The following is a 26,483-nucleotide window of genomic DNA, read 5'->3' as shown; positions in this document are numbered from 1 at the left end:
CACAAGCAGACAGGGGACAGTAAAAGCATACGGTTGAGGGGTGGTTTTACCCCCCAACTGGCCACCTACACCAGAACATGCAGCTGCTCGGGGCTGTACACACGCCATGGCAAAAATTAAACCTCTTGCTGCAGTGGGAAGTGCAATTGCCAAAAGCGACCTATTGAAGTTACAAAGAGCTGCATTGCATCGCCCAGTAACTGCCTGTAATACACATGTGACACAGTGATTTGGCCCTTTGAAGGCTAAAAGAGTTGTGAGGAGGTGACATATCACCTACCAGCTGCCTTTCAACTGTCCTGCAAAGATTAATCCACCAGAGTATCTTTTTTAAGAGGGGCGGCAATGACTGCTGCACATCTGAACAAGCCTTTAGAGTTCTAGGATATCACTTTCCTGCTTGCTGACTGAACATTAGAGAGGCAGCAACATACTGGGCAGTCATGAGTTCTACTCACTCTGCTCTCTCCTTCTGTCAGCACACGTGCAAGAAGCAGAATCTCCTGCCAGGGTGTAAAAACATAATATAATTTTACATTCAACTGTCATAGCTACTTGAAATGCAGATTGGAGAGGGTCTCCAATCTGAGTTTCAAATAGCTATGACAGCTGAATGTAAAAACATATTATATTATTTTTAAAGCAATATACAATTGCACCAAAGGGTCTTTTTTTCTGGAGTTCAGTTACAAAGAGTTTTCTTTATATATCATTTTTTATATGTTTCAATTGTTTTTTTCCCCATTTCATGTGCAACTATCACTTTTGTTATATTCTTACTGTACCAACAATACAAGGAGAGCTTAGAAAATCAACTTTTAAGTCAGTTCTTTGAAGGGTAAAATAGTCACCTGTTGTAGGTCTGCAGACACCAGCTCTCGTTCTCCACGATTATTTTTGCACCATATAGGAACGTGGTCAACCTCAATTTCAGGATCTGCAGATGCGAAAAAATGCTCTAAAGTCTTAACAACTAGTTTTGCTCTGACAAAGCCTGCCTGGCCATCAGGAAGAACAAAATTGACAGTGTATGCTGTAAGTCCGGAATGGTTTATCTTTTTCCTTTCAGAGTATCTGTGAGACAAAAACAGAGGCTAAAGCACAATGAAATCACCCATTTAGTTTTAGTAAATTGTTACACTCTGTGGATGTCGGGACTTCCACAATTTAAGGCTCATATTCTATTTATTCATTGTATTTCACATGGCAGTAATATGAGCTCCACTGAGCACTACACTAAAACTGCCAAAAGTATTGGGACACCCCTCCAAATCATTGGATTCAGGTGTTCATCACCTCCATGGCCACAGGTGTATAAAATCAAGCACCTAGGCATGCAGACTGCTTCTACAAACATTTGTGAAAGAATGGACCGCTCTCAGGAGCTCAGTGAATTCAAGTGTGGTACCGTGATAGGTTGCCACCACTGCAGTAAGTCCATCCGTGAAATTTCCTTGCTACTAAATACACTGCTCAAAAAAAGTAAAGGAAAACTTTGAAAACACATCAGATCTTAATGGGGAAAAATATCATGCTGGATATCTACAGTATACTGATATGGACAGAGTAATGTGTTAGGAAAATAAGGATGCCCCATCGTTTGATGGAAATGAAAATTATCAATCTACAGAGGACTGAATTCAAAGACACCTCGAAAATAAGTGAAAAAATTATGCATCAGGCTATTCCATTTTGCTGAAATTTCATTGTAGCAACTCAAAATGTTACTTGTATGGCCTCCCACATGCTTGTGTGCATGCCTGACAACGTCGGGGCATGCTTCTAATGAGACGACGGATGGTGTCTTGGTGTATTTCCTCCCAGATCTGGACCAGGGCATCACTGAGCTCCTGGACAGTCTGAGGTGCAACCCTGGATGGACCGAACCATGATATCCCAGAGGTGTTCTATTGGATTTAGGTCACGCGAGCATGGGGGCCATTCAATTCTTTCATCCTCCAGGAACTGCCTGCATACTCTTGCCAAATGAGGCCGAGCAAGGTCATGCACAAGAAGGAATCCAGGACCCACTGCACCAGCGTAGAATCTGACAATGGGTCCAAGGATTTCATCCCGATACCTAATGGCAGTCAGGGTGCCATTGTTTGCCTGTAAAGGTCTGTGTGTCCCTCTATGGATATGCCTCCCCAGACCATCATCGACCCACCACCGAAACGGTCATGCTGAATGATGTTACAGGCAGCATACCGTTCTGCACGGCTTCTCCAGACCTTTTTACATCTGTCACATGTACTCAGGGTGAACCTGCTCTCATTTGTGAAAAGCACAGGGCACCAGTGGCAGACCTGCCAATTCTGGTGTTCAATGGCAAATGCCAATTGAGCTCTATGGTGTTGGGCAGTGAGCACAGGGCCCACTAGAGGATGTCGGACCCTCAAGTCACCCTCTTGAAGTTTGTTTCTGATTGTTTGGTCAGAGACATTCACACCAGTGGCATGCTGGAGGTAATTTTGTAGGGCTCTGGCAGTACTCATCCTGTTCCTCCTTGCACAAAGGAGCAGATACCGGTCCTGCTGATGGGTTAAGGACCTTCTATGGCCCTGTTCAGCTCTCCTAGAGTAATTGCCTGTCTCCTGGAATCTCCTCCATGCTCTTGAGACTGTTCCGGGAGACACAGAAAACTTTCTGGCAATGGCACGTATTGATGGGCCATCCTGGCGGAGTTGGACTTCCTGTGCAAGCTCTGTATGGTCCAGGTATCGCCTCATGCTACCAGTAGTGACACTAGCCAAATGCAAAACTAGTGAAAAACAGTCAGAAGAGATGAGAAGGGAAAAAAATGTCAGTGGCCTCCACCTGTAAAACTATTCCGGGTTTGGGGGTCATTTTATTGTTGCCCATCTAGTGCACCTGTTGTTAATTTCATTAACATCAAAGCAGCTGAAACTGATTAACAACCCCCTCTGCTACTTAACTGACAAGATCAATACCCCAGGAGTTTAACTGGACTTGATGCTATAGTCTGATTAAAAAGTGTTCCTTTAATATTTTTTTTCAGTGTATTTCATGGTCAACAGTTAGTGGTATAATAACAAAGTAGAAGCAACTGGGAACAAAAGCAACTCAGCCATGAAGTGGTAGGCCACGTAAAATGGCAGAGCGGGGTCAGAGCATGTGCGCAGAAGTCGCCAACTGTCTTCAATAGCTAAAGTCAATAGCTGAGTCAATAGCTAAAGACCTCCAAATTTCGTGTGGCCTTCAGATTAGTACAACACTGCGTAGAAAGCTTCATGGAATGGGTCTCCATGGCCAAGCAGCTGCATCCAAGCCTAACATCACCAACTGCAATGCAAAGAGTCTCAGAAGAGTTGAAGCTGTTATAGCTGCAAAGGGTGGGCCAACTCAATATTGAACCCTGCAGACTAAGACTGTGCGTGTAAAGGCAGGCGTCCCAATACCTTTGGCAATATAGTATATGTAAATAAAACAGACACATACTATGACCCTTCATAGCCTTAAACAAAATGCAACCAAATCTAGGATGGTAATTTTATGGCATTCCAAACATGTCTAAAACCCAAGTGCCAATATTAAAGTGGAACTTTAGTCAGAAAATTAAGTCCTGCTAGATCACTTCATGCTGGCCCCTTTTGCAGGTCTAGTTATGTAAGCATTAAAAATAAGTGCCTATATTGTATAGTAATACACTGCCTCAACCTGCTCTGCACATTTTCAGCTGCTCTTTATTTTTTTAGCACTCTGACTAAAATGTAGAGGTCGATCTGCTGACAGCCTACAAATTTACTGCTGCTCAGGGGTATTAGGCTTCAGCAAAATGGAAGCCTCCAGCAAGAATACACTAATTTTAGTAGCATAATTATTAATGTGGAATATATGTTCCTTGCTAAAGAACATTATTTTTTATCATCAAGTTGTTATGGGTAAAGTTCGGTTTTAAGAATCTTTTGGTCTGGCGTCTAGCTTTTACCCTAAGTATGTTGCAGACAGTCTTGGCGACCACCCTCTGAAGACGTGCCGGAGCACGATACGCGTAAGGAGGAGCCACACCACGCCGTGACGTCACGCCACCAGAGCAACGTGGAGCTCTGGCGGCCATCTTAACATACCAGACGGTTAGTTCTTTAACTGATAACTGCCTGCAACATTTGATTTGTACTTTTAACCTGATGCATCACAATAAATATCTTTTAAATTACTACACTATGGGAGTATCTTTGTTACCCCCTGGGGGAGCACGCTAGTCCACAGACACACTCCCAGGACGGACCTGAGTTACCCAGCCGAATCAGAGGCATAGCACCCACCAGGAGCTAATAGGGGGACCCCTAGTGCAAGAGGACCATCAGCCTCATACCCAACTGAAGGAGGACCACCCACCATCAGATGACATCTGGATTATATTTACACAAAAGCGCATTTATTATGCGCGTCCGGTGAGTGCGCATTGCTTTATCATTATCACACGGAAACCAGGATTTTTAAAGTCATCTGAGCATTTATCCCGATAATGAATTGCAGGACTTTTTTTCTTGTACCTTGAACTTAGTGGTTATTTCATTTTATTTCTACTTTGCTACTAATAGGCACTGCACTTTTTGTATACATTGCTATTTCTTTAGGTTTATTGGTACCTTGTTTGTGCATAGCAGCTTATTATCCTACTACTAAGGCGCTTGTACCACCCATTGTTTATAATACACAGTCAATGACAATACCAAACAGCACATTGGAGAATGTCCCTAGATGACAAGATAGAAAATAGAGCATAAGCAATATGTGCAAAGATTCTATGTTCAACTTGTTCAGCAATCAGCTGAGAAAAATTAAATTTGTGTCCCATTGTTTGTGGTCCATTTTACTTAATTTTGTTTGCAAGAGAAGTATAAGATGTGAGAAATGGTGAGGATGGGGAGAGATAGGTTGGAAATTAGAAGAATGGTGCTCTGTCCTGGATCAGCCTTAAGCTGGCCATACATGGCTCACAATTCAGCTGGTTCAGCAGAGACCTACCAAATTTTGATCCAGGTATGGGCTAGATGGTTGCACACAAGTGATCTACTTGTGTACAACCAGCCTGTGGGGTTTTTCGCAAACGATGAATGCCGCCAACTATAACCGGCAACACTAATCATTGTATTCTGCCCTGGCAGAATACAATAGCTCAGGGTGATTTCCCCATCCACATCGAGTGTCCGATTATTTTTTTTTTGTTTTTATTCAACCCACTGGTCAAACAAGAAAAATGATTAATGCCACTTTTAGGGTAGGTCCAAAGAGGAGAATTCATCCTGGTGGGTTCTATAGCTGAGGTGAAGACCATATCAAGGTGAAGTTTGGTAAATTGATCCAGTAGAAACAAATATTTTTAAATTTGTGCCTGAGAGGATGTTAGGTCTTCCATTATCATAAACTCATCGATTTTCATTAACCATTGCAGAATATTTGGAAAGTTTTTCAGAGGGCTGAAATGTAGGCCTACTGCATTTTCTAAACATATAAGGGATTATTTCTAGGTTTTTTTTGAACAGGGGGGTTGAAGCAGGGGTGGACTGACCATTTGGAAACTAGGGCACTGCTCGAGGACCCGGGGTCAGTAGGGGGCACCATGAGATGCCCCTGGTACCTTTTTCATAGGCTTTTTTGAGTTTGGGCAAGGACACAGGGGCCCCATGATCCCCTATTGCCCGGGGCCCCATGAGTTGACAGTCCGCCCCTGGTAGGAGGACTAGGGTTTTTTCCTCTCAAAATTACATGCCAAATGCATGCAGATGATCCAGCACACCTCAGACCTAGGGTAATAAAATCAGTATTAAACCCAAAACCGAATATTTATTATATTGCAACTTATCAATTCTTAGATGTGATGGTTGCATTAGTTTGATTTTTTTTTTTTCAAACTGGTGATCCAGCCAGCAAGTCTTTTGTTTCTAAACAGAACACGCTGCACTGCAGATGTAGCAGTTAGAAGGCTGAGACAACCCATTTACCACTGACAGGGGTGCTTACAACGAAAAGCTTTAATTTATGTAAACCCTTTATCCCAATCAGGAAAGAAAAAAAAACGGTTTGCTATAACTGCTTATAAAACATAAGCTCGAGGTTGGCTTCACTTTGTTGGGGTGTTTAAATCTGCTAATGCATGTAATACTCCCCTCCACCCACACTAATGATGCTGCTGTCCAAAGGTGTCTATATTGGACAGCAGGCAGGGGTGTTATTGCCCAGATAACCAGGTGAAAACAAACGGAAAAAAAAAGCCTAAAAAATTAAAATGAAAGCAGCCACCACATCTATTGATTGGCAAGTTGCAACGTATTACATTTTTTAATTTAATACCACTTTTATTTAAGCATGTTCAGAAGATGTACAACATTGCCTCTCCATTAATGTGACAGGTGAGGAATTTGTAGTCAGTTTCCAGGTGTTTGCTACAAAAGCTCTGTGGGAAAGTACATAGTGTGGTCGGCTTGTTCCTGGGAGGAGGATCCCTTGATCCTTGATTCTGATAGGTGACCTCTTATTGAGCCTTTTCTTTTACATAGATATTGTGATAACTGAAGGAGATAGATGGTGAGAGAGCAGTGATTAAGTGTGATTTTTAAAGAATCCTACAAAATCTAAGGGCACTGGAATGTTGCATGATGTTAACAGGTCAGAAGAAATCCTTTTCTTGCGTGTTGAATTTGTGTGCTGTTCTCCACTAAAATAATATGTTGTCTTTTAGGCCTGGTTAAAATGCAGGGTGTCCTATAAGTGTAATGGAACAGGGGGTGGGGGAAATAAGGGATTGTGAAAAATATTAGGACACAATATACAGGGTGGGTCCAATGGTGGGATGTTTAAGTCAGGATGTATAGTATTCTGGGGGTCTCCAGGGTAGGAAAAGTCCTGTCCAGTTTGTGGTAGGTATGCCCACATCAATCATTTATCCAAGTGAGGTATAGAATGCCCAGGCCCTTGGTAGGGTAAGTATAGACCAGTAAAGGCAAGTTGAGCATGTGAACACAAAAATGTAGTGAACCCTGTTCTATTATTTTAAGGAGATAATGAGGGTACTGCAATAGGCGGGATTTTTAGTAGATAGAGGTGGCGAGGCATCACAGCCATTTTAAAGCTGCACTCCAGAGAAACTAAAAATGATCCCTTGAAGTGGGGATGGCCCCACACTGCAAAGGATAAATGTCTGTTAAGGTTTAGGAGAATAAGAAAACCAGTACAATTTACCCGTTCCTCCATGCTGAAAGACTGCTCCCTGCAACCTCTATGGCCTGGTGGTCGCAGGTCCTCTGATATCATCAAGACCAATGCAGATCCTATAGCCCTATACGGGATAAGAGGACTCCAAGGAACAGTCCACCACTGGAATAGAAGTTTTGGTAAGTAAAATGTCTTTTCTCGTCCCCTAGACCTAAATGATCATTTAACCCTTGCAGTTAACCAGTTGCCGCCCGTCCTATAGCCAGAAGGCAGCCGGGTGAACAGTTCGTCCCTCCGGGTGGATGCCATATAGCGTCCTTTCTGGAACACGCACTGCGCAAGCCCGCGCTGCGGTGCAATCCATCACCGGTTGTGTACCTTGGACACGGCCGATGACAGATCTGAGTACCGGCCCCCTTGCCAGTACCATATGACCTGCTGTGACCAATCACAGCAGGTCACATGACGGTTGTATACAATGGATGGCTTCATTCATGCCATCCATTGTATATAAGTGTGTCTAGCTGTGAATGGTCACAGCAATCACATGCACAAGCTGGGCCAATCACAGCCCAGCTGTGTCATGTTATTAGCCATGGCCAAATCACAACTAATCACAAAAAAAAAAAAAAAAACCCTGAATGAATTGATTTCATTCAGGTAAATGCTTGCTTATAGCAAAGTATTTCTTTGCTATAAGCAAATTGTGTAAAAAAAAAAAAAAAATACTTATCACTTCCCCAAAATAGTACAATGTTACTATGGTAACATTATACTACTTTGGTCATAGTGAAATATGAAAAAAAAATCTAGAAAAAAAAAAAAGAAATGTAATAAAAAATGAAAAATAATAATAAAAAAAATCTAATTTTTTTTTTTTCGTACTGTCACCAGTCAGTGTCCCTGATCACCGCCATGCCAGTTATATGATGACGCTGTACTGCACTGGTGACACTGTAAAAAAAAAAAAATTGTGAAAATCATTTTTTTATTTCTTTATTTTCCAAAAAAGTACAAAAAATTAACAACTTCAAAAAACTCGCCATGCCTGTTATGAAATACGTCGGACTGTCTACTTTGCAAAAAGAGGTCATTTGGGGGATATCTGTACTGTTCTGACATTCTTGGCCGTCAAGAAATTAGAGGGCAAATTGGCTGTCAGTACTTCAGGATTGATCAATTTTCAGATATATCCCATAGTTTGTGAACTCTATAACTTTCCTACAGACTAAATAATAAATACTAATTTGGGTTATTTTCACCAAAGAAATGTAGCAGAATACATATTGGCCTAAATTTATGAAGAACAATTTTTTAAGTGCAAAGATTTATAACAGAAACAAAGAAATGTGGGGTTTTTTTTCAAAATTTTTCAGTCTTTTTTCATTAATTTAGGAAAAATAAAAACCCCAAAATTAAATACCACCAAAAGAAAGCTCTAGTTGTGTGAAGAAAATGATAAAATTTTAATTTGGGTACAGTGTTGCATGACCGCGCAATTGTCATTCAAAGTGTGAGAACGCTGAAACCTGAAAATTGGCCTGGGCAGGAAGGGGGTAAAAGTGCCCGGTATGGAAGCGGTTAAGGGGCAGCCCCACTGCAAGGATGGGTTTTTATTTTCCCTGGAGTTCAGCTGTTGCATCTGCCAAACCACAAAAAAGTTGCCTTTTGTCAATTTCCATAGATTTGACTTGAAAGAAGATACATTTTTGGTAGAATTGATCTTTACCTAGTTGATAAAGTAATAAGCAGACTTGAAAATAATGGACTACCTATGAAGATATACTGTATGTGAGCAGATTACTCTAAACTATATACAGCAGTAGGTAATATTTGTATAATTGAACTTACAATACTCCTGTCTCCTGGAAAGCCAGTGAATGGAAAGTTTTACAGGTGACATTTTTAGGAAACATGCTGGAAGCATGATTTGCAATCGATTTGTTGAAAGTCGCATATAGAAAACGTAGACCTGGTCTCTTCTCTGCATACTTAATGAGAGTCGAGGTCTTTCCAGTACCTACAGTAAAATACAATCAGATGAACAGAAATATAATATATAACAGAGATAATGTAAAATAGGGGAAGAGTTATTCTGTACTGAAGAAAACCATTTCTTACAGTGGTTCTAAAGGCAGAAGGTCTTTTTTTTTTTTTTTTTTTTTACCTTTAATGCATTCTATGCAAGGAGGTTAAAAAAAAAAAACCTTCTGCATGTAGTTCTCCTCCAGCTCTCTCCTAATACTTACCTGAGCCTACTCTCAATCTAGCAACATGCTTGAGATGAGAAGCTCTCTCTGCACCCAGCCCCCTCACTGGCCCCGAGATAGTAGCAAGAGCCATTGGCACCTGCTGCTGTCAATCACAGCCAGTGAGGAGGGAGTGGGGGGGGCAGGGCAAAGTCCCACTGTATGTGTTAATAGACGCAGACAGCAAGGCTCGGGAGCAACCCCTTGCTGGAGTGCCCCTACAGCAAGCCACTATGGGGGTACTTGGGTAAGGGGTGGAAGGAGCCAGGAGGACCTGTGGGGAACCTGAGAAAAGGACTCGTGCTCCTCTGTGCAAAGCCATTGCACAGAGCAGGTAATTATAACAAGCTTGTTATTTTAAATAAATTAAAAAAACTTTATGTTTAGAATCACTTTAATACTTATTAGGGTCCTTTCACATGGAGCGGACCGGTTTAGCGGATTTGCTTGCTCAGCGGAAGGGGGGGGGGGATCTCTCCACTGATCCTCGCTGAGCAAGCCTATGACAGTGTCCACTCCGCATATACAGCTCGCTCTCCTCAATGGGTGAAAAAGGATTGCCTATCCGTTTTCATCCGACCCGATCAGATGGACGGAAGGGGAATTGGATCCCCATCTGTCCCTTTTTGGCGGATCAGATCAGATGTTGGCGGGTGTAAATGGGCACATGTCCATTTATACCCACCACTCCATAGAGAAGAATGGAGGTTCTGATCGGGTTCACCTAAAAAACGGGAAGGCGGACACAAACCGTGTGAAAAAACCCTTGTAGTGCAGCTGCTTTTAAACTCCATTGGAGGCCAATAACTGTGAATGAACTGCACTCATTGAAGTGGTCAGGCCAGAGGAGGAGGTACACATCACTTAGCAGCACACAACCATAGCCAGGGCTACAAAACCACTCCAGTGAATTAACCCTTTGCTATCCACCCGCCAACCACTTTATATTAAACACGCTGTACTCATCCAATACATGTTAAAGCTGAACTTTGGGAATACGACAAAATGTACTCTTGCAGTGGGGGCCCCCACACTGCAAGTGTTAAATACACTTTTAGTCTAGGGGTGCAGGGATATGTTGCATGCCCTCATTTCTGGCTCCAGTGTTGTCCCCTTGCTACAGGCTGTGGGTTGTCTACCAGTATCATCACACACAGTGCAAGGCTATTAAAATTACATTGTACATAGCCCAAAGTGCTCTAGAGAGAATGCTGTGGAGAAACTGGAAGCATGGATGGAGGGACCCCCCCAGTATCAGGAAAAAGGTACCCCTAGAATAAACAAGCATTTAACCCTTTTAGTGTGAAGGGAGAGCCATTGCAAGGGTACAGTTTGTCTCATTTCTGGACTTCAGCTTGAACCTTTTTGCTGAGTAACAAACGACAAACAATATTCCCATCACACACATTCCTTCAGTGGACCGAGAGACTAAACTGGTGCAGCAGCAACAACTAGCTGGAAACTGGTAATCCATGAATCCTTCAGTAATGTCCAAACACTTTTATTCAAAGAGAATACACCTCATTGAAAAAGTGCAATGTTTTGGGGCCACACAGGACCCCTTCGTCAGGCATGTGATGCATGCTCACAATGGTGCAAAAACATTTAAAGTAACATCCATCAATGAGACACAAGAAGAGGCCATCCTCCCAACCCCCCTCCACCCTCTGACGTCATCTAAAGTCAAATCCTGACAAAACCATGATTTGGTCAACAAAAAGGAACATAGTAACCCATAATGGTAAATACTGCATTTCAAAAAATAGTTAGGAAAGGTTAATGAACATAGAGAATGGACTTCCTTTGTCTGTGTGGATCCCAGCCCTGCACCTGAAAATCAATGAACAGCTTATTCTCAGATCAGACACATCTCTCAGAGAGACGTGATCAGCAGGGCTCAGCGTTGTCATTGCCAAGCAACTGGACCGCTCACCAATCACATGAATCCTATAGTTTGCTGATCCAGGAAATATGTTAGTCACCAGCTGACTACAAAGTGTCATATATGGGTATAAGGGCCAGTAATGATGTGCTCAACTCAGTATTCAGCGGTTTGTCTTCAGTTCCAATTTAAAGTGGTATTAAACTAAAAAGCAGAAATGTAATATATTGCAGCTTGCCAATCATTAGATGTAGTTGCTGCATTAGTTTTACTTTTTTTAGTTTTTTTTCCCCTTTGTTTTCACCTGGTGATCTGGCCAGCAACACCCTTCCAGTATTAGAGTGCCTACAAATACCTAACAAAATGAAGCCCAACTCCAGCTAACACTTATTAAAGCTGAACTTCACTCTCTCAAACATCATTGACTATTTTTAATTCTTATGCTGCTAGCATTAGTAAATAGATAGGAATGTATATCATATTTATTTGTTTAAACAATTTTTTTACATGTCTTCAATACTTCCTTGTTTCTTGCCTGGGCAAATGATATCATACATCCCAGTAGTCTTCTGGAGAGAAGGAGGAGTTTTCTCAGCTAGGCACGCCCTCCTGCTTGCATGCGTGAACGAAGGGCAGATGGATTCCAGAAAGTAAATGCTACTTGAATCATCTGCCCTTACTCAAGATGGCCTCGGCCAGAAATGCTAGGGAGGTGTTTCTCAAAGTGATTTCCCAGCAAAATAAAGCATGGAAACATGGATGGATGGGGGCGCTTGCTTTGAATATTAAAAATGAATGAAATAGTATTTTTGCTTTGTGGTGCTCAGATGGAGTGTAGTTCCGCTTTAAGCTGTTACAGTAAACAGTTTTGTTCCTTTTGGGAAAAAGGTGTTACATAAATAAGTGCGGATAATTGTAAGCACCCCTGTCAGTGGTAAATTGTTTCTCTCATCCCTGTAAACTGATACATCTGGAAGAGAGCTTGTTCTGTTGAAAATCAACACAATTATTGACTAGATCAGCAGGTGTAAATAAAAAAGGAAAGGAAGCCTAAAACAAAAACAAAACAAACTAATGCAGCCATCCCATCTCAGAATTGATAAGCTGCGATATCATAAAATGTTTGCTTTTGGATTTCTTACCTCTTTAATCACAATCAGACCGATCTACTAAAGTAGTTGAGAATCTACCCTCAATAAAATGGAGTGATGATTCACGTTAACTAACCAAACACATGAAAAGCAAATAACTGTTCATTTAATTTGCTCATGATTTGGTATTCAAAGTGAACAGTCACAGTGTGACCAGCTCCTGTTACTTCCAGTCACTATGATTTTCCCTAAAGCAATCTGTGTTCCTCACAATTCTTAGTAGTCATGGTCTTCTCCTCCCACCATGAGGTAAAGAGTAACTCCACTTTTGTTAAAAAAAAAAACCCCCAAAAAAACATCCTTCTCTGGGTGATCAATGTACATTGCAAGGACTTTAAGAAACTTTGTTGCAGATTCCTACCTTTTGTTATTCTAAAGAAATAGCTTTTGTTTGTGTGTGTCCATGTGCAAAGTGAATCTAGTGGGAGGTGCACAGTATACAGAGGATCCTTGACACGGGACTGTGGCTTAGGCATGTATTTGCAAATGTGTGCAAACAAAACCCTGTGTACTTAACGCAAACTGTTAGACTGGGCCAAATTGGTTGTTTTTCAGGCTGGCTGATAAGTGTTGCTGGGAAATCCTTTGTTTGCGATGTGCATTGCCGTTCCATGTGCACCTTACTGCTAAGGCTGGTTATAGGTTGGGATGGTTCCCATTTTTTGTGTAGTTGGCTATTTTGGATGCAGGGACACACTGGATGCCTTTGCTGTCATTTTGGTATAGCTGGGCGTCATGTGGGTCCCTGTATCTTTAACCTCCTTGGCGGTATGATTCCTTCTGATTTTTTGTGCTGAAAGCGGTAGCATTTTTTCACATGGAAATAGTTTTTTATTGTAGGCTGTAATTTTTAGGAACATTTCCCCACAAATCATTATCACTCAATTCTGTAAGTGGTTCTGATTTACTATCGCTGTTCTCTAGCCGGTCTAAAACCGCTTTTGACGTAAAGGGGCGCTTTTTGGACGCCATGGACTTTTCTAAGTTTCCAGGCAGAAAGAACAAACAAAATGCAGGCAGGGCACAGGACAAAGCACTAGGGACAATATGTATGTGAAATGGGATGAAACAGCAATGTTTTACTATTTAAAATTGAAAAAAAAAAAAATGACATTTTTTAAATTTCCCGCCGGCACGTCCCGACGTCACGGGGACCGGAACACAGAAGCCGGATGCCGGCATCGGCCGGAGGAGATGGCCGGGGACGCTGTAGGGGGCACATCGTGGGAACGAAGGACAAGGTAAGTGCTGCAGGGACCCCCAGAGCAGCGCCGCATGTTAAGCCCGAGTGTAGCTCGGGGTTACCGCTTGTGGTATAGAAATTTTACCCCGAGCTACACTCGGGAAAACTGCCAGGGAGGTTAAGGAGGGATGGGCTCCTCCAGGCACTTCTGCCCTTAACCTATCCATTTATACATGTGCTCTCACTATGGAGGCTTTGGAAATTTTAGAGTTAGGTCCACAGTATACAGAGGACCCTTGATGCAGGACTGTGGCTTACGCAGGCATTTGCAAATGTGTGCAAACAAAACCCTCTGTTTTTAACGCAAACAGACAGGGCCAAATTGGTTGTTTTGCAGGCTGGCTGGTAAGTGTTGTTGGGAAATCCTTTGTTTGTTTGCGATGTGCATTGCTGTTCCATGTGCATCTGACTCCTAAGGCTAGTTATAGGTTGAGATGGTTGCCATTTGCTGTGAATCTAATGTGAAGGATTTTAAATGATCAGCTACTGCACTTGCAGGGCTCCAATAAGGAAAGTGGCAAGGTCTGCTTCCCTTTAGATGTGATCTCCCTTTGAGAGTACCTCACCAAAAAATGAAGTTTTTGTTGCAGGGAATGCCCAAAATCTGACTTCAGTGAGCAAATCACACAAACAGGAAATTACATTTCTGGTGGAGTTCTGTACGCCATCTGTGAGGAGAGTGCCTCCAGGTAGCCATATTGCTTTGCATTTTACAGAAAATTACAGCACTGCAGATTGAAAAGGAAAGGTAATTTTTAATACCATTCAATTACAATAAGACTTGTGTAGCAATTGTATATGTTATATTATTTTTTTTTCCCCTCAAAAGTGGAGTTACACTTTAAGGTAAATTTATAAACGTAGGTTGTTACACGATCCTAGTAAAGTGAACTATGCTAGCACTTCTTAAAAGAAGTCTGGTCAAAGTTTTTTTGCCAATGCTTCTCATCTGGGTCACAGGAGCGCACTTACTTTTGCTTCCCTGTGTCCATGAATCCTGGAATCTGCTGCTCCAGGCTCTGGAAGTATTCCAATCACATTGTCCGGATCCACCCAGCTGACTGACAACTGGCTCCAGCTCTCAGAATGCAGCTGAGAGCTGAGGCCAGCTGTGATCGCCCCCTCTCCTGTTAGGCTATTCATTGAGTGCTGCGGGGGCAAAGCACAGATAGTTGACTGACAGTCACTGCACTCCACTCCCAGAAGACTGTCTGCTCACTTTTTGGTCTTACAGCTGACACGAGACAGCTGTAGCATCACACTGATGATGCAAAATAGAGGTGATTATGTAGGGGTTTATTTCTGTAATTTCCATACTTCTTCCTTAAGCAAGGGCTGATGTTGATAAAAACAATAAGGACTTTCTAAACATAACACTAACACCTTAGCCTTTGCTAGACTACATTGTATCTGATAATTTTATGAAATTCTTACCTGCAAAGGCCATGATTTTTACAACTTGTCCAGGATGGATATCGTGGTTAATAATTTGCTGCTGCTCATTTGTTATTTTAAAGGAGGGCTTGTTTCTAAAATATGCAATAAAAAGTCATGGGTATGAAAAAAAAAAATCATGCAATGCTTTATTTTTTAAATAATTGTACATTTGTGAAACACTAAAAATAAGCAGGTTAACATAGCAACGACATCTAGATAGAAACATACGTCCCTGGCACCCTCTTAATTCTTAAATTAACTACACATGCAAACAGCAAACAGAAAAATTTAAAAGGGCAGTGTAACAAAAAAAAATATGGAAAACATCTTCGACTGTTAAAAAGTTGGTTCACCCAAAAATGATTTATTTCTTTTAAATTTCAACTTGATCCTATGGAGAGATCTGTGCACAACTGTTTCCAGACGTTTATGGGAACATACAAAGGGCCCAAGTCTTTTTGTTATACTGTTGATTTGTTTTATATTATAGATAAAGCAACAAAAGAAACAGTAGGACCCTAAAGTGGAAAATAGGAACTAAAACAACAAGATCTTGTTGTCTAATGATATAAACTCAACAACATATTTTTATTTATTTTCAAAATTTTCTATATTTTCTATAATTTTATTTCAGTTTAACACACGCCATAAAATAAAAATACCCAACTGAAATAAAATTATAGAAAATAAATAAAATTTTGAAAATAAATAAAAATATGTTTCTGGGCACACAGACTTATACCTACAAATATGAAAAATAAAAAGTGATAAAAGTCCCAGTCTGTTATCATCAGTGTAACAAGGAGGAATCTGAAAAACTTCATGCATCTCAGTTTCTCCCCAATTTTCCATATAAACAAAAGTATTGCACAGTTACTGAAACAATTTAAAAAGGCAACATTTTATTTTATTCCATATTTAAAACATTTTCAATCCTTTTTCTTAAGCTTCCTCCAATGATCAACGAAAGAGTGAAAATGGATTGAAGATGGAATAAAAAAGCATGCAATGTTTAAATGCCTTAAAGCAGCATTATGTACACCTTTTTCAGTCTTTATTCCAGGTGACAGGATCACAATAAAACTATCCACATGTTCCTTACTATATTGGCTATTAAGGCTCACAGGGAGGAGTGTGTGATGTCAAAATTGATCAAGTTGAACTCAAGACAAAATAGTAGACACAAAGGAATTCATCTTTGTATTAATTAACATTACGTTTTATTTATTTTTTTTTTTTTAATGCACGCACTGCAAATTCCCAAATTTGATTTCGCATTGGCTTCTTTCTTTCAGTCCCCTGTACAGCAGTACTTGGACTGGGGGAGGAAGAAGCAACACAAGGAGTCAAATCAGTTGTGCAGGTGTACCTCGGTTTACGAATTTAATGCGTTCTCCGGGACGTTTCATATAGCGAAAAATTCGTAAACCGAAATGTGGTTTCCCATCAGTTGTACAGGTGTACCTCGATTTACGAATTTAATGCGTTCTCCAGGACGTTTCATATAGCGAAAAATTTGTAAACCGAAATGTGGTTTCCCATAGGAATGCATTGAAAACCAATGAATCCGTTCCGGAGGTCAGAAAAAAGTTTTAAAAAAAAAGTTGCTGTCAGTGACGGTTTTTAAATGTAATTACCGGCTTTTTTTTTCTTCACTATAGCTCAGAGAATCAGCTGTCACTTTCCCCCCAACTGAAAGAAAGTTTATTTTTAGTTTATTTCCCAGAGTTAAAAGAAACAATGTTTCCTTTCAGTTTGTCTCCCCAGATAAAAGAAACAAAGTATCCTTTAGCTCTTGGGAAAGTGACAGCTAATTCTGTGAGCTATAGTGAAGAAAAAAAAAGCCAGAAATTGCATTTAAAAATCAGAACCGACATACACTTCGTATTGCAAAAAAAATTTGTAAAAAATGTATAAACTGAGGCATTATTTTCAATGGATTTTCATTTGTAAACCGAAAATTACGTTAACCAAGGTGTTCATAAACCGAGGTACACCAGTACTGCAGTGCTACTAACAAGGTACTTGCTGATAGGAGGAGAGAGCTGAGTAACAGAGAGATGAGTTCATTAGTCTGCTGCTTCTCCTTTCAATGTTCAGTCACAGGCTGGATAATTAACCACAGCAGAGAACCATCAGGTTTCCTGCACTGCCAAGCAAGACTGTGCAAATCACATTACTCAATAGACTGAAATTGAAATCATTTGGCAGGTAAAATAGCTCCTTTATATGGATTTCATGTGCATTTAGCTGTAGCTTGGCCTTTAGCTTTATGCAGTTCTAAGATGAATTGTTTAATCTCAGCTAGATACGTTGGGGAGCAGAATGCAGATCCACAATTTTACCCTGTGCAGCGCTCACTGCATATACATTTAGAATGCAGAGAAGAAAAATAAGACAGGTACTCACTTGGATGTTACATGGGAACATTTTTTAAATTCTGAACTTTCATTCTCTAAGAGATATAAGCAGTAGAAGATTTTGTAGTGAATCCTAGAAAAAAAGACAGATAGAAACAAGCATAAAAGCAAATAAAATTTATGGTTATCTTTGAGAATGCTGTTCCTGAAAATATCAGAAATCCAAATTTCTGTTTTAATAAAAGTTACATTTCACTTGATTGTTCAGTTAAGGCAAAGTTACCCTTTTTCTGTGTATAGTACTGGTCTCCAACCAGTGGCTTCTGGTCATTAGTGCTTGTCACCCAGCTCTAATTTCTAGCTTGTTAGACATTCCATTACAAAAACCATAAGAATTATTGAATTCCCCCACCCCCCTCTCTTTGTGGCTGTAACAGTTTTCACTCTTCTGGGAAGGCTTTCCAAAAAATTCAGAGGATGTGTCTGAGGGAATTGGTGCCCCTTCTGTCTTGTTAGACATGTGCAGAGGGTAAAAATGTGTTTAGTTTCAGATAGATTCGTTATGTTACTAATTTCATTTCATTGATTCATTTCGGAATTTGATTAGTTTCGATTAATAATTTTCCTACTAATACTACAATTTTGGAATGATTAGAATCTGAATCGATTGAAAGTTGATTGATCGATTGGAATTCTATGTGAAGAATAGCTGGTTGTGAAGGAGTGACCCGGTAAGCCAGCCAATACGTCCTTAACAGATGATGACTCATCAGCTGTCAGTGGGTGGGTGCTGACAGCTGAATGTAAACAAAAACTCATATACATACCTCATACTCATTCACATGGGGAAGGGGGCCAGGATCTGGGGGCTCCCTTGTTAAAGGGAACTTCCAGAATCCAACAAGCTCTGCACCATCAACATGGGGACAAGGTGCTTTTGGGAGGGGAGCCCCCTCTGCACCACAGCACCCCCCCCCATGTTGCAGGCATGTGGCCTGGTATAGTTCAAGAGGGATGAGGCGCTTGTTCTCCCCCCCCTTCCAGATCTGCTGGGCTGCATGCTTGGGTAAGGATGTGGTATAGATTTTGGAGGGGACTCCACACAATCTAAAAGAAAAAAAAAAAATTGGCTTGGGGTTCCCCTTGATATCCATAACAGACCCAAAGGGCCTGGTATGGAAAGAGGGAGGAACCCCCACACTTTTTTTCCTGAATTTTAAATTGCCAGCAATTCTTCTGTTTACATTCAGCTGTCAGAGGGGAAACCCACTGACAGCTGATGAGTCATTGGTTGGTAAAAACACTGAGACCAGTTTGCCATAATCTACTATTCTTCCTAACTTCCTCCATCCTAAAGGATCATAAGTGAATCCTCAGAACTGAGTTATGGGGTTAATGTAAAACTTAACCCCCCCCCCCCCCCAAAAAAAAAAACATTTAAAGCACACACACATGGCACCTGTTCTTGCACCTGCAACCACCCACAGCCAAAATGTGAAATGTGCAGCTCTTAACAGACACGGGACTGCCATTCATTCTTAATGGCACCCCCATGCATCTACAAACGCAGGGCATTTGAAGGTGCGGGAATGTGCAGTAACTTTCCTGCCACTGCATTTTAAAAAAGTTGCAGGAACTTTTTTCCTGCATCAAATGCAGACACAGCAGCCCATTCAAATTTATCAGCTGCCGTGCCCACACAAAAGGTGTGAATGAAGCCCTACAGCCCATCCTGTGTTACAAAGAACAGAGCAACAGGAAGATGACTGTTCTCAATCAGGAGCAAATGAAAGTGAGTGAAAGTGAGTGAATGAGTATAGTTAGTCTAGGTCCACACTAATGCGGTGAGGGAAACGCCACAAACCATGCATGTTTCCCACACCACATTCCAAGCACACTGCCCTTGCAATCTGCAGCAGCTGACAATGCAACCTTAATGACACCCCAATCACAGATCACAACTGCAGTGCATTTGTCTGCAACACACTGGATTGCTTGGTACAAAACGACCATGCTATCCGGTTGCAGTGTGGTTCCAAAATTTGTGCATGTATAACTTTGGTGTGATGTGATGTGATGCGATTTCAGCCCATTCAAAATGAATGGGCTGAAATCGCACCACACTGAATTGCATGTGAATTGCACAGGAATGTGGTGCGGTTCCTGTGCGATTCACATGCAGTTCATAGTGTGAACCGAGGCTTAGAAAGAGTACCTATCTGACCTACCTATCAGCTGACAAGCGTCAGACATGCTAAGGCTGCCCATACCTTAATTTTTTTTTTTGGTTCAACCAGCGAGTTGAACAAAAAAAAAAGACTTGATTCCCTCATCCTCACAGATCGAGTGTGTGGATGGGGGAATCCTTCCCACTGAGCTATTGTGTTCTGACAGCAGAGATTTAAAAACGATGTGTGAATGGAGCCTAATCGATCAGGAGAAACCCAGCAGGATGGTTGTACAGAACTCGATCTACCACTGGACTTCTGTACAACTAGCCTGCCCATACATCCATCGCAATTCAGCTAGTCCTTGCTGAACCAGCCAAATCTGATCCATCTATGGCTGGCTTAAGAAAGAGGTCTCATGCAGTAGCAAATATGCACCTCTCTGTCATTGAGGTCTACTGCTCTCCTTTTTCTCAGAATAGATGTATCCTCTGATAGTGCTGTCCTGAAGCACGTATTGACCACAATGAGTTATGTTAGCTTTGTCACTAGGTGCTACAGTGAAAGTTTCTCTTCTACACTGAAAAAAGGCTTTAACACCTGGTTTTACACCGGTGTTAACACTCTAAGTGAGCCTAACGGTCTATTAAACAAGTACATTGCTATACTATCACTGTAGTGATCACAGACACAACATAGTAAAGTGAAGAGATGAGATATTTTTTATTATTATAATAATAATACAAGATTTGTATAGTGCCAACAGTTTGCGCAGCGGTTTACAAAATGAAGGAAGGTAGACATTACAGTTACAATACAATTTGGTACAAGAGGAAACAGAGGGCCCTGCTCGTTATAGCTTACAATCTAGGAGGAAGGGTTGAGTGATACAAAAGGTAATAGCTGTGGGGGGGTGAGCTTATGGAGGAAATAAATGGCGGTTTACTAGGTAGAAGCAGGATAGGCTTCTTTAAAGAAAAAGGTTTTCAGGGATCGTATAAAGGTGGATAGATTAGGAGACAGCTGGACAGATTGGGGTAGGGAGTTCCATAGAGTGGAAGAAGCTTGGGAGAAGTCCTGGAGGCGAGCATGGGAGGATGTGACATGGGAACTAGAAAACAGAAGGTCTTGGGAGGATCGAAGAGAGAGGTTTGGTTGATATTTTGAGACCAGTTTGCTGATGTAGCTGGAGGCAGAGTTGTAGATGGCTTTGTAAATTGTTGTTGTTAGTATTTTGAATTTTATTTGTTGGACTGGAGGGGAGATAGCCTATGTAAAGGTAAGCCAATGACGAATGAGTTGCAGTAGTTGAGGCGAGAGATAATCAGGGAGTGCATTAGGAGCTTTGTGGTATCATTAGTTAAAAAGGGGCGTGTTCTGGAGATGTTGCGGAAGTTGAGGCGGCATGATTTGGACAGGGATTGGATGTGGGCCTGAAAGGATAGTTCAGAATCCAGGGTTACCCCTAGCACTCTGGCATGCAGGGATGGGTTGATAGTGGTGATATTGATCCTGACCTAGAAATCAGGGGAAGAGGCGAGTGGGGGAGGAAATATTATGAGCTCAGTTTTGGATAGATTGAGTTTTAGGAAGTAGTGTGACATCCAGTCTGATGTCTGTTAGTAAATCGGAGATAAGTGAGAAAACTGATGGGGTGAGCTGAGGAGTAGAGAGATAGATTTGTGTGTCATCAGCATTGAAATGGTATTGAAAACCATGGGAAGCTATCAGTTGACCCAAGGAAAAAGTGTAGACCGAGAATAGGAGAGGTCCAAGGACAGAACCTTGGGGGACCCCCAGAATAGGGGAGGTCCAAAGACAGAACCTTGGGGGACCCCCAGAATAGGAGAGGTCCAAGGACAGAACCTTGGGGGACCCCCAGAATAGGAGAGGTCCAAGGACAGAACCTTGGGGGACCCCCAGAATAGGAGAGGTCCAAGGACAGAACCTTGGGGGACCCTGACAGTAAGAGGAGTAGGAGAGGAGAGATATTTGGTTCCTACCTTAGTTCCACGGTTTATTAAAGACATCTCTAGGGAATTACCACCCGGCTTCGCTGTGATAAGGCTTAACACAATTTATAATCCGCTTAACACAGTTTATTAAACGTACACCTAAGACTGTTACTACTCTGTATAGCATAGACAAATAACAGGGATATGCTCAAAAATGTTTGAACTCAACTGAACACACATGAGAGAGCCCTCCGGAAATTTCACTGTACTGGACCAACCATAGGTGACTGCAGCATTTTCTGCCCCACAGCCATGTGTATACACACCCCTTGTATATGTGCAACTGTGTGGCGAGGTATGCCTTGGCTACCTACGATTGGCTCAGTACAGTGACAACAACCTTAAAGGCTTTCACATGGGTTTCGACTAGAATACAGAGCTACTTAAGTTTATCCCTAGTGAACATTTGGCAGTGGTGATCTTTCTATTGGCACTGTAAGCTCAAGGGAATCCTGGCAAATTTCATTTTCATTAGTGTTTTTTCACTCCACCCTCCCCTGCTGTTTCTACCATCTCAATAAAGGACATTGCTGTAACTTCCCATAGTTAATTTTTTATTTTTCAGTATTAAAAATTAGCAGAGATTGGATTAATCCGATTATCTTAGAAAATCTCATATGAATAGACTTTTAATCAGACATAAAAAAAACCCAAAATGTTCATAGTCTAATCCTTTTAAAGGATTAAATAAAGTTCCGATCTCAGTTACAAAGTTCATCTCAGTCACATGAATCTCTAAGACCTTTTATGCTTTTTTACACTGCAGTCACTTTCATTATTTGCTATAAGGCATTGATATATCTATAGTCACTGTGCCTCCCATAGGCTACATTCACACCGGCAATTAAAGCCAAATGCGAATTGTAGCAGCATTTCTCCCTGCGGCTCTCAGCAGGTAGGTGCAGCTGGTGGCACATTCACTATAATGACAGGTCGCCATTGGCTGCACCTATTTGCTGCTCTCTACACAGAGAGTGATTACCTGCGGGTGTCTGCTGGTGGACACACTTTGTCTGCGTCCAGCAGCCATCATCGCAGGTAAATTGTTAGCTGTGCAGAGAGCAGCGTATCTACCCACTGAGAGCCACAGGGAGAACTGCCGCTATAATTCACACTGGCCCTAATCACTGGTGTGAATGTAGCCATGCACTAAATAGAAGAGAGAGTGTGGCCTATTTTTAACAGGGAGGAAAAAAAAAGCCCATTTCTGGGCAGATGCTGAGAACATTGTATTCTAACAGTGGGACTCTTCACTATCAGAATGCGCTGATCGAAAAAAGCTTTCCAGCATTCCTGTTCAATAGAAGTCGATCTACCAATTGATTCTTGTGGAACAGGGATGTCCACACATGGATAGAAGATAGAAATTTACCCAGTCCCTGCTGAACCCAGCCTGAAATTTGATCCATCTGTGGCCAGCTAAATTTCCAGCACCAATGTGGGAACAAGAGGACATGCCCACTCTGCAATGAAAAACATAGAAGACTTGGCATCCGTTACGTCAGGTGATCATGGATTTAGCTAACAAAATACGGACTTTAAAGTGTATTTCCACATTTACAGACAAATTAGGGTAACACCTAAGTTATACCTGTTACATGTTCTCATTCTCCATGCAATACAGATTGTTTTGTGGATTGTTAAAAGTGTTAAAAATGAAAACTAATCTTTCCTCAGTGTTTTTACCAAATATTTTATAAAAGATACTCTAAGGCCCCTTTCACATGGGCATTTCATTTTTTTCATCAGTTTAGTCACGTTTTTTTCCAAGAAAAACGGATCAGTTTACATCCGTTTTTCATCAATTTACATGTTTTTTCATCAGTTTATATCCGTTTTTTTCGTAAGTTTACATCCTTTTTTTTTCTTTTTATGGAAGAAAAATAGGGATTTTCTTCCGTTCAAAAAAACAGATGTTAACAAATACGGACATTAAGGGATGTAAACGGATGATAATCTGTTTACATCCGCTAGTTCATATTAATACATGGGTGTTCATTTTTCTTCCTTAAACAGACAGTTGAAAAAAACTGACATACGGAACACCCGTGTGAAAGAGGCATAAGCTGTGTACACATTATTGACATTCATTTCTTTTAACACAAAAAGCTGCTTTACTATCTCCATTCATACCTGTTAGTAATGAGAATCTTCTCCTCTCTCATTGCATACACAAGAAGTGCCAAGCAGTACAGGGCCTCCATGACTTCCGTCAGTTTAAGTGGAGAGCTAGGCCGCTGTAAACATGTTATGAGCTTTTGGATGTCAGGAACATCTCTGGAAAGAAGTACGAGCACTGCCACCACTGCCCACGCATTCACTGTCTGCAGTAAAAAAGGCTCTTAGTAATCAGGTTTTGATGAGAATGACAATGTCAGACATGAATAATCCAGTGTAGATATTACTTTACACTACAAGAAATTATAAATAATACATCAACACTTCCTACACAAGCCTTTTTGTAATTAATGTATATTTTCAAAACCACAAGTAATTTTAAGCACCCTCTGCACAAAAAATGTATGGGAAGATATTAGGGCTAAAAAGGGATTTAAAAAAGAAAAAAATAACTTACATAATAATGTACCTCAAACTGCTATGGATCTCAGCATCAATTTTAAAGTGGTTGTAAAGGCGCAAGGTTTTATAACTTCATGCAGGTAAAAAAAACCTTCTGTGTGCAGCAGTGCCCCCAGCCCCCTCAATATTTACCCTGAGCCCCATCACGATTCAGCGATGTGCAAGACAGCCTTGGCTGTCCCGGGTCTCTGCCTCCTCATTGGCTGAGACAGCAAGCGGAAGTTATTGGCTCCTGGTGCTGTCAATCACAACCAGTCAGCCAATGAGGAAAGAGAGGAGGGGTCAAGCCACGGCTCCACGAGTGAATGGACACACGGATCAGCGGGTGCCCGCATAGCCAGCTGCTTGCTGGACGGCACCCGACAAGAGGGAGGGGCCAGGAGAGCCAGCAGGGGACCTGAGAAGAGGACGATTCAGGCTGCTCTGTGCAAAACCACTGCACACAGTAAGTAAGTATAGCATGTTTATTATTTTCCAAAAGAAAAAAAAAAGAAAGAAATAACCTTTAGAATCGCTTTAATGCTGGGGTCTGTAGAAGTCTGAAATACAGTATTGTGTGAGTTTGTTAGCTTTTTACAAAAACACTTACAGACTCTGAACCCTCTTTACTAAAATTGAAGAGTGCAAAATCTGGTGCATGGTAGCCAATCAGCTTTGAACCTCAGCTTGTTCAATTAAGATTTGACAAAAAAAAAAAACACCTGGAAGGAAGCTGATTGGTTTCTATGTAGAAGTGCACCAGATTTTCCACTCACCAGTTTTAGTAAATCAACCCCACTGTTGGCCTGAGGATTGCTTCTTTTCCAACCACAACATAGTGAGTGCACATATAGGCAAATGAAAGCAGACCATTTCACTCAGCAGCTGGAAGGAGAAAGGGCATGGTAAAGTTTTTAAATAGTAAAGCTGATAGCTCTGCAATAAAGTTGTGGAGTATATATAATTTTAATAGAGAGTTTATTTTTTTCCCTCAAAAAAAAGTTTTACTTTAAAGCCTAGCCTTGCTTTTAAATGCTAGTCTGAAGAGCAATAATTAAAGCTTTCAGCAAACTTCAAGGAGGGTTTTCTGTACTTCCCAAACATTTTCAGCTCCAGTTCAGGACACCAATCTCAACCCCTAGACACTGGGCTTTTTTTCCTATGGGGCTGCATATTTGCGTACTTGTCTTTGTGCAGGGAGAGTGCCGCACAGTGCGCTCCCAGTACAAAGACCGTGGTGTCACTGAGAGCCCAAGGTCCCGTTCTAATGATCGGGACCTGGGACTCCAGATTCCAACGATCGGGACCTGGGACTCCAGATTCCAACGATCGGGACCTGGGACTCCAGATTCCAACGATCGGGACCTGGGACTCCAGATTCCAACGATCGGGACCTGGGACTCCAGATTCCAACGATCGGGACCTGGGACTCCAGATTCCAACGATCGGGACCTGGGACTCCAGATTCCAACGATCGGGACCTGGGACTCCAGATTCCAACGATCGGGACCTGGGACTCCAGATTCCAACGATCGGGACCTGGGACTCCAGATTCCAACGATCGGGACCTGGGACTCCAGATTCCAACGATCGGGACCTGGGACTCCAGATTCCAACGATCGGGACCTGGGACTCCAGATTCCAACGATCGGGACCTGGGACTCCAGATTCCAACGATCGGGACCTGGGACTCCAGATTCCAACGATCGGGACCTGGGACTCCAGATTCCAACGATCGGGACCTGGGACTCCAGATTCCAACGATCGGGACCTGGGACTCCAGATTCCAACGATCGGGACCTGGGACTCCAGATTCCAACGATCGGGACCTGGGACTCCAGATTCCAACGATCGGGACCTGGGACTCCAGATTCCAGGTCACATGATCGCTGTGATAGCCTCTGATTGGCTGTCACAATGATCAGTCACTGTACAGCCCAGCCACCTTGTTTTTTTTCTCTCTCTATGAATGGAGAAGAGAGATACATTGTATCTCTCTAACTCCTGGCATAGAGAGAAAAAAAGTTTGTAAAAAAAAAAAAAAAGAAGAAAAAAGATAAATATTAAAAAATACAAGAAAAAATACCTAGATCAAGGTTTGATCTAGTTCAGTGCCAGGGTTAGTGTTTGGGTCAAGGTCAAAGGTCAGGATTAAAAAAAATTGGTGTTAGTGTGTTTTAGGTAAGTAAAAAAAAAAAAAAAAAAAAAAAAAAAAAAAGACAAAAACAAAATGCGCACTA

At 41.6% G+C, this 26,483-nt stretch overlaps 1 protein-coding gene across 2 annotated transcripts in view; it reads right to left on the bottom strand.

The window, feature by feature from the left end:
* The window catches only part of FBH1 (F-box DNA helicase 1), an 87,509-nt gene that overhangs the window by 46,048 nt on the left and 14,978 nt on the right, over positions 1 to 26,483 (bottom strand). For both annotated transcript variants that reach the window (XM_089676896.1, XM_089676897.1), the window contains exons 6-10: positions 23,818 to 24,008; positions 17,551 to 17,634; positions 15,139 to 15,233; positions 9,031 to 9,199; positions 852 to 1,074 (exon numbers count right to left, since the gene is read on the bottom strand). In XM_089676896.1, the coding sequence (XP_089533022.1) occupies positions 852 to 1,074; positions 9,031 to 9,199; positions 15,139 to 15,233; positions 17,551 to 17,634; positions 23,818 to 24,008 (762 nt within the window). The remainder of the gene's footprint in view (positions 1 to 851; positions 1,075 to 9,030; positions 9,200 to 15,138; positions 15,234 to 17,550; positions 17,635 to 23,817; positions 24,009 to 26,483) is intronic.

Source organism: Staurois parvus, unplaced genomic scaffold (assembly GCF_062004578.1).
Source record: "Staurois parvus isolate SC_StPar_1 unplaced genomic scaffold, SC_StPar_1.0 ptg000175l, whole genome shotgun sequence".
In the NCBI taxonomy this organism is placed as follows: Eukaryota; Metazoa; Chordata; class Amphibia; order Anura; family Ranidae; genus Staurois; species Staurois parvus.
The sequence above is the reverse complement of the archived record's forward strand: the minus strand, read 5'-3'. Positions and strand labels throughout refer to the sequence as shown.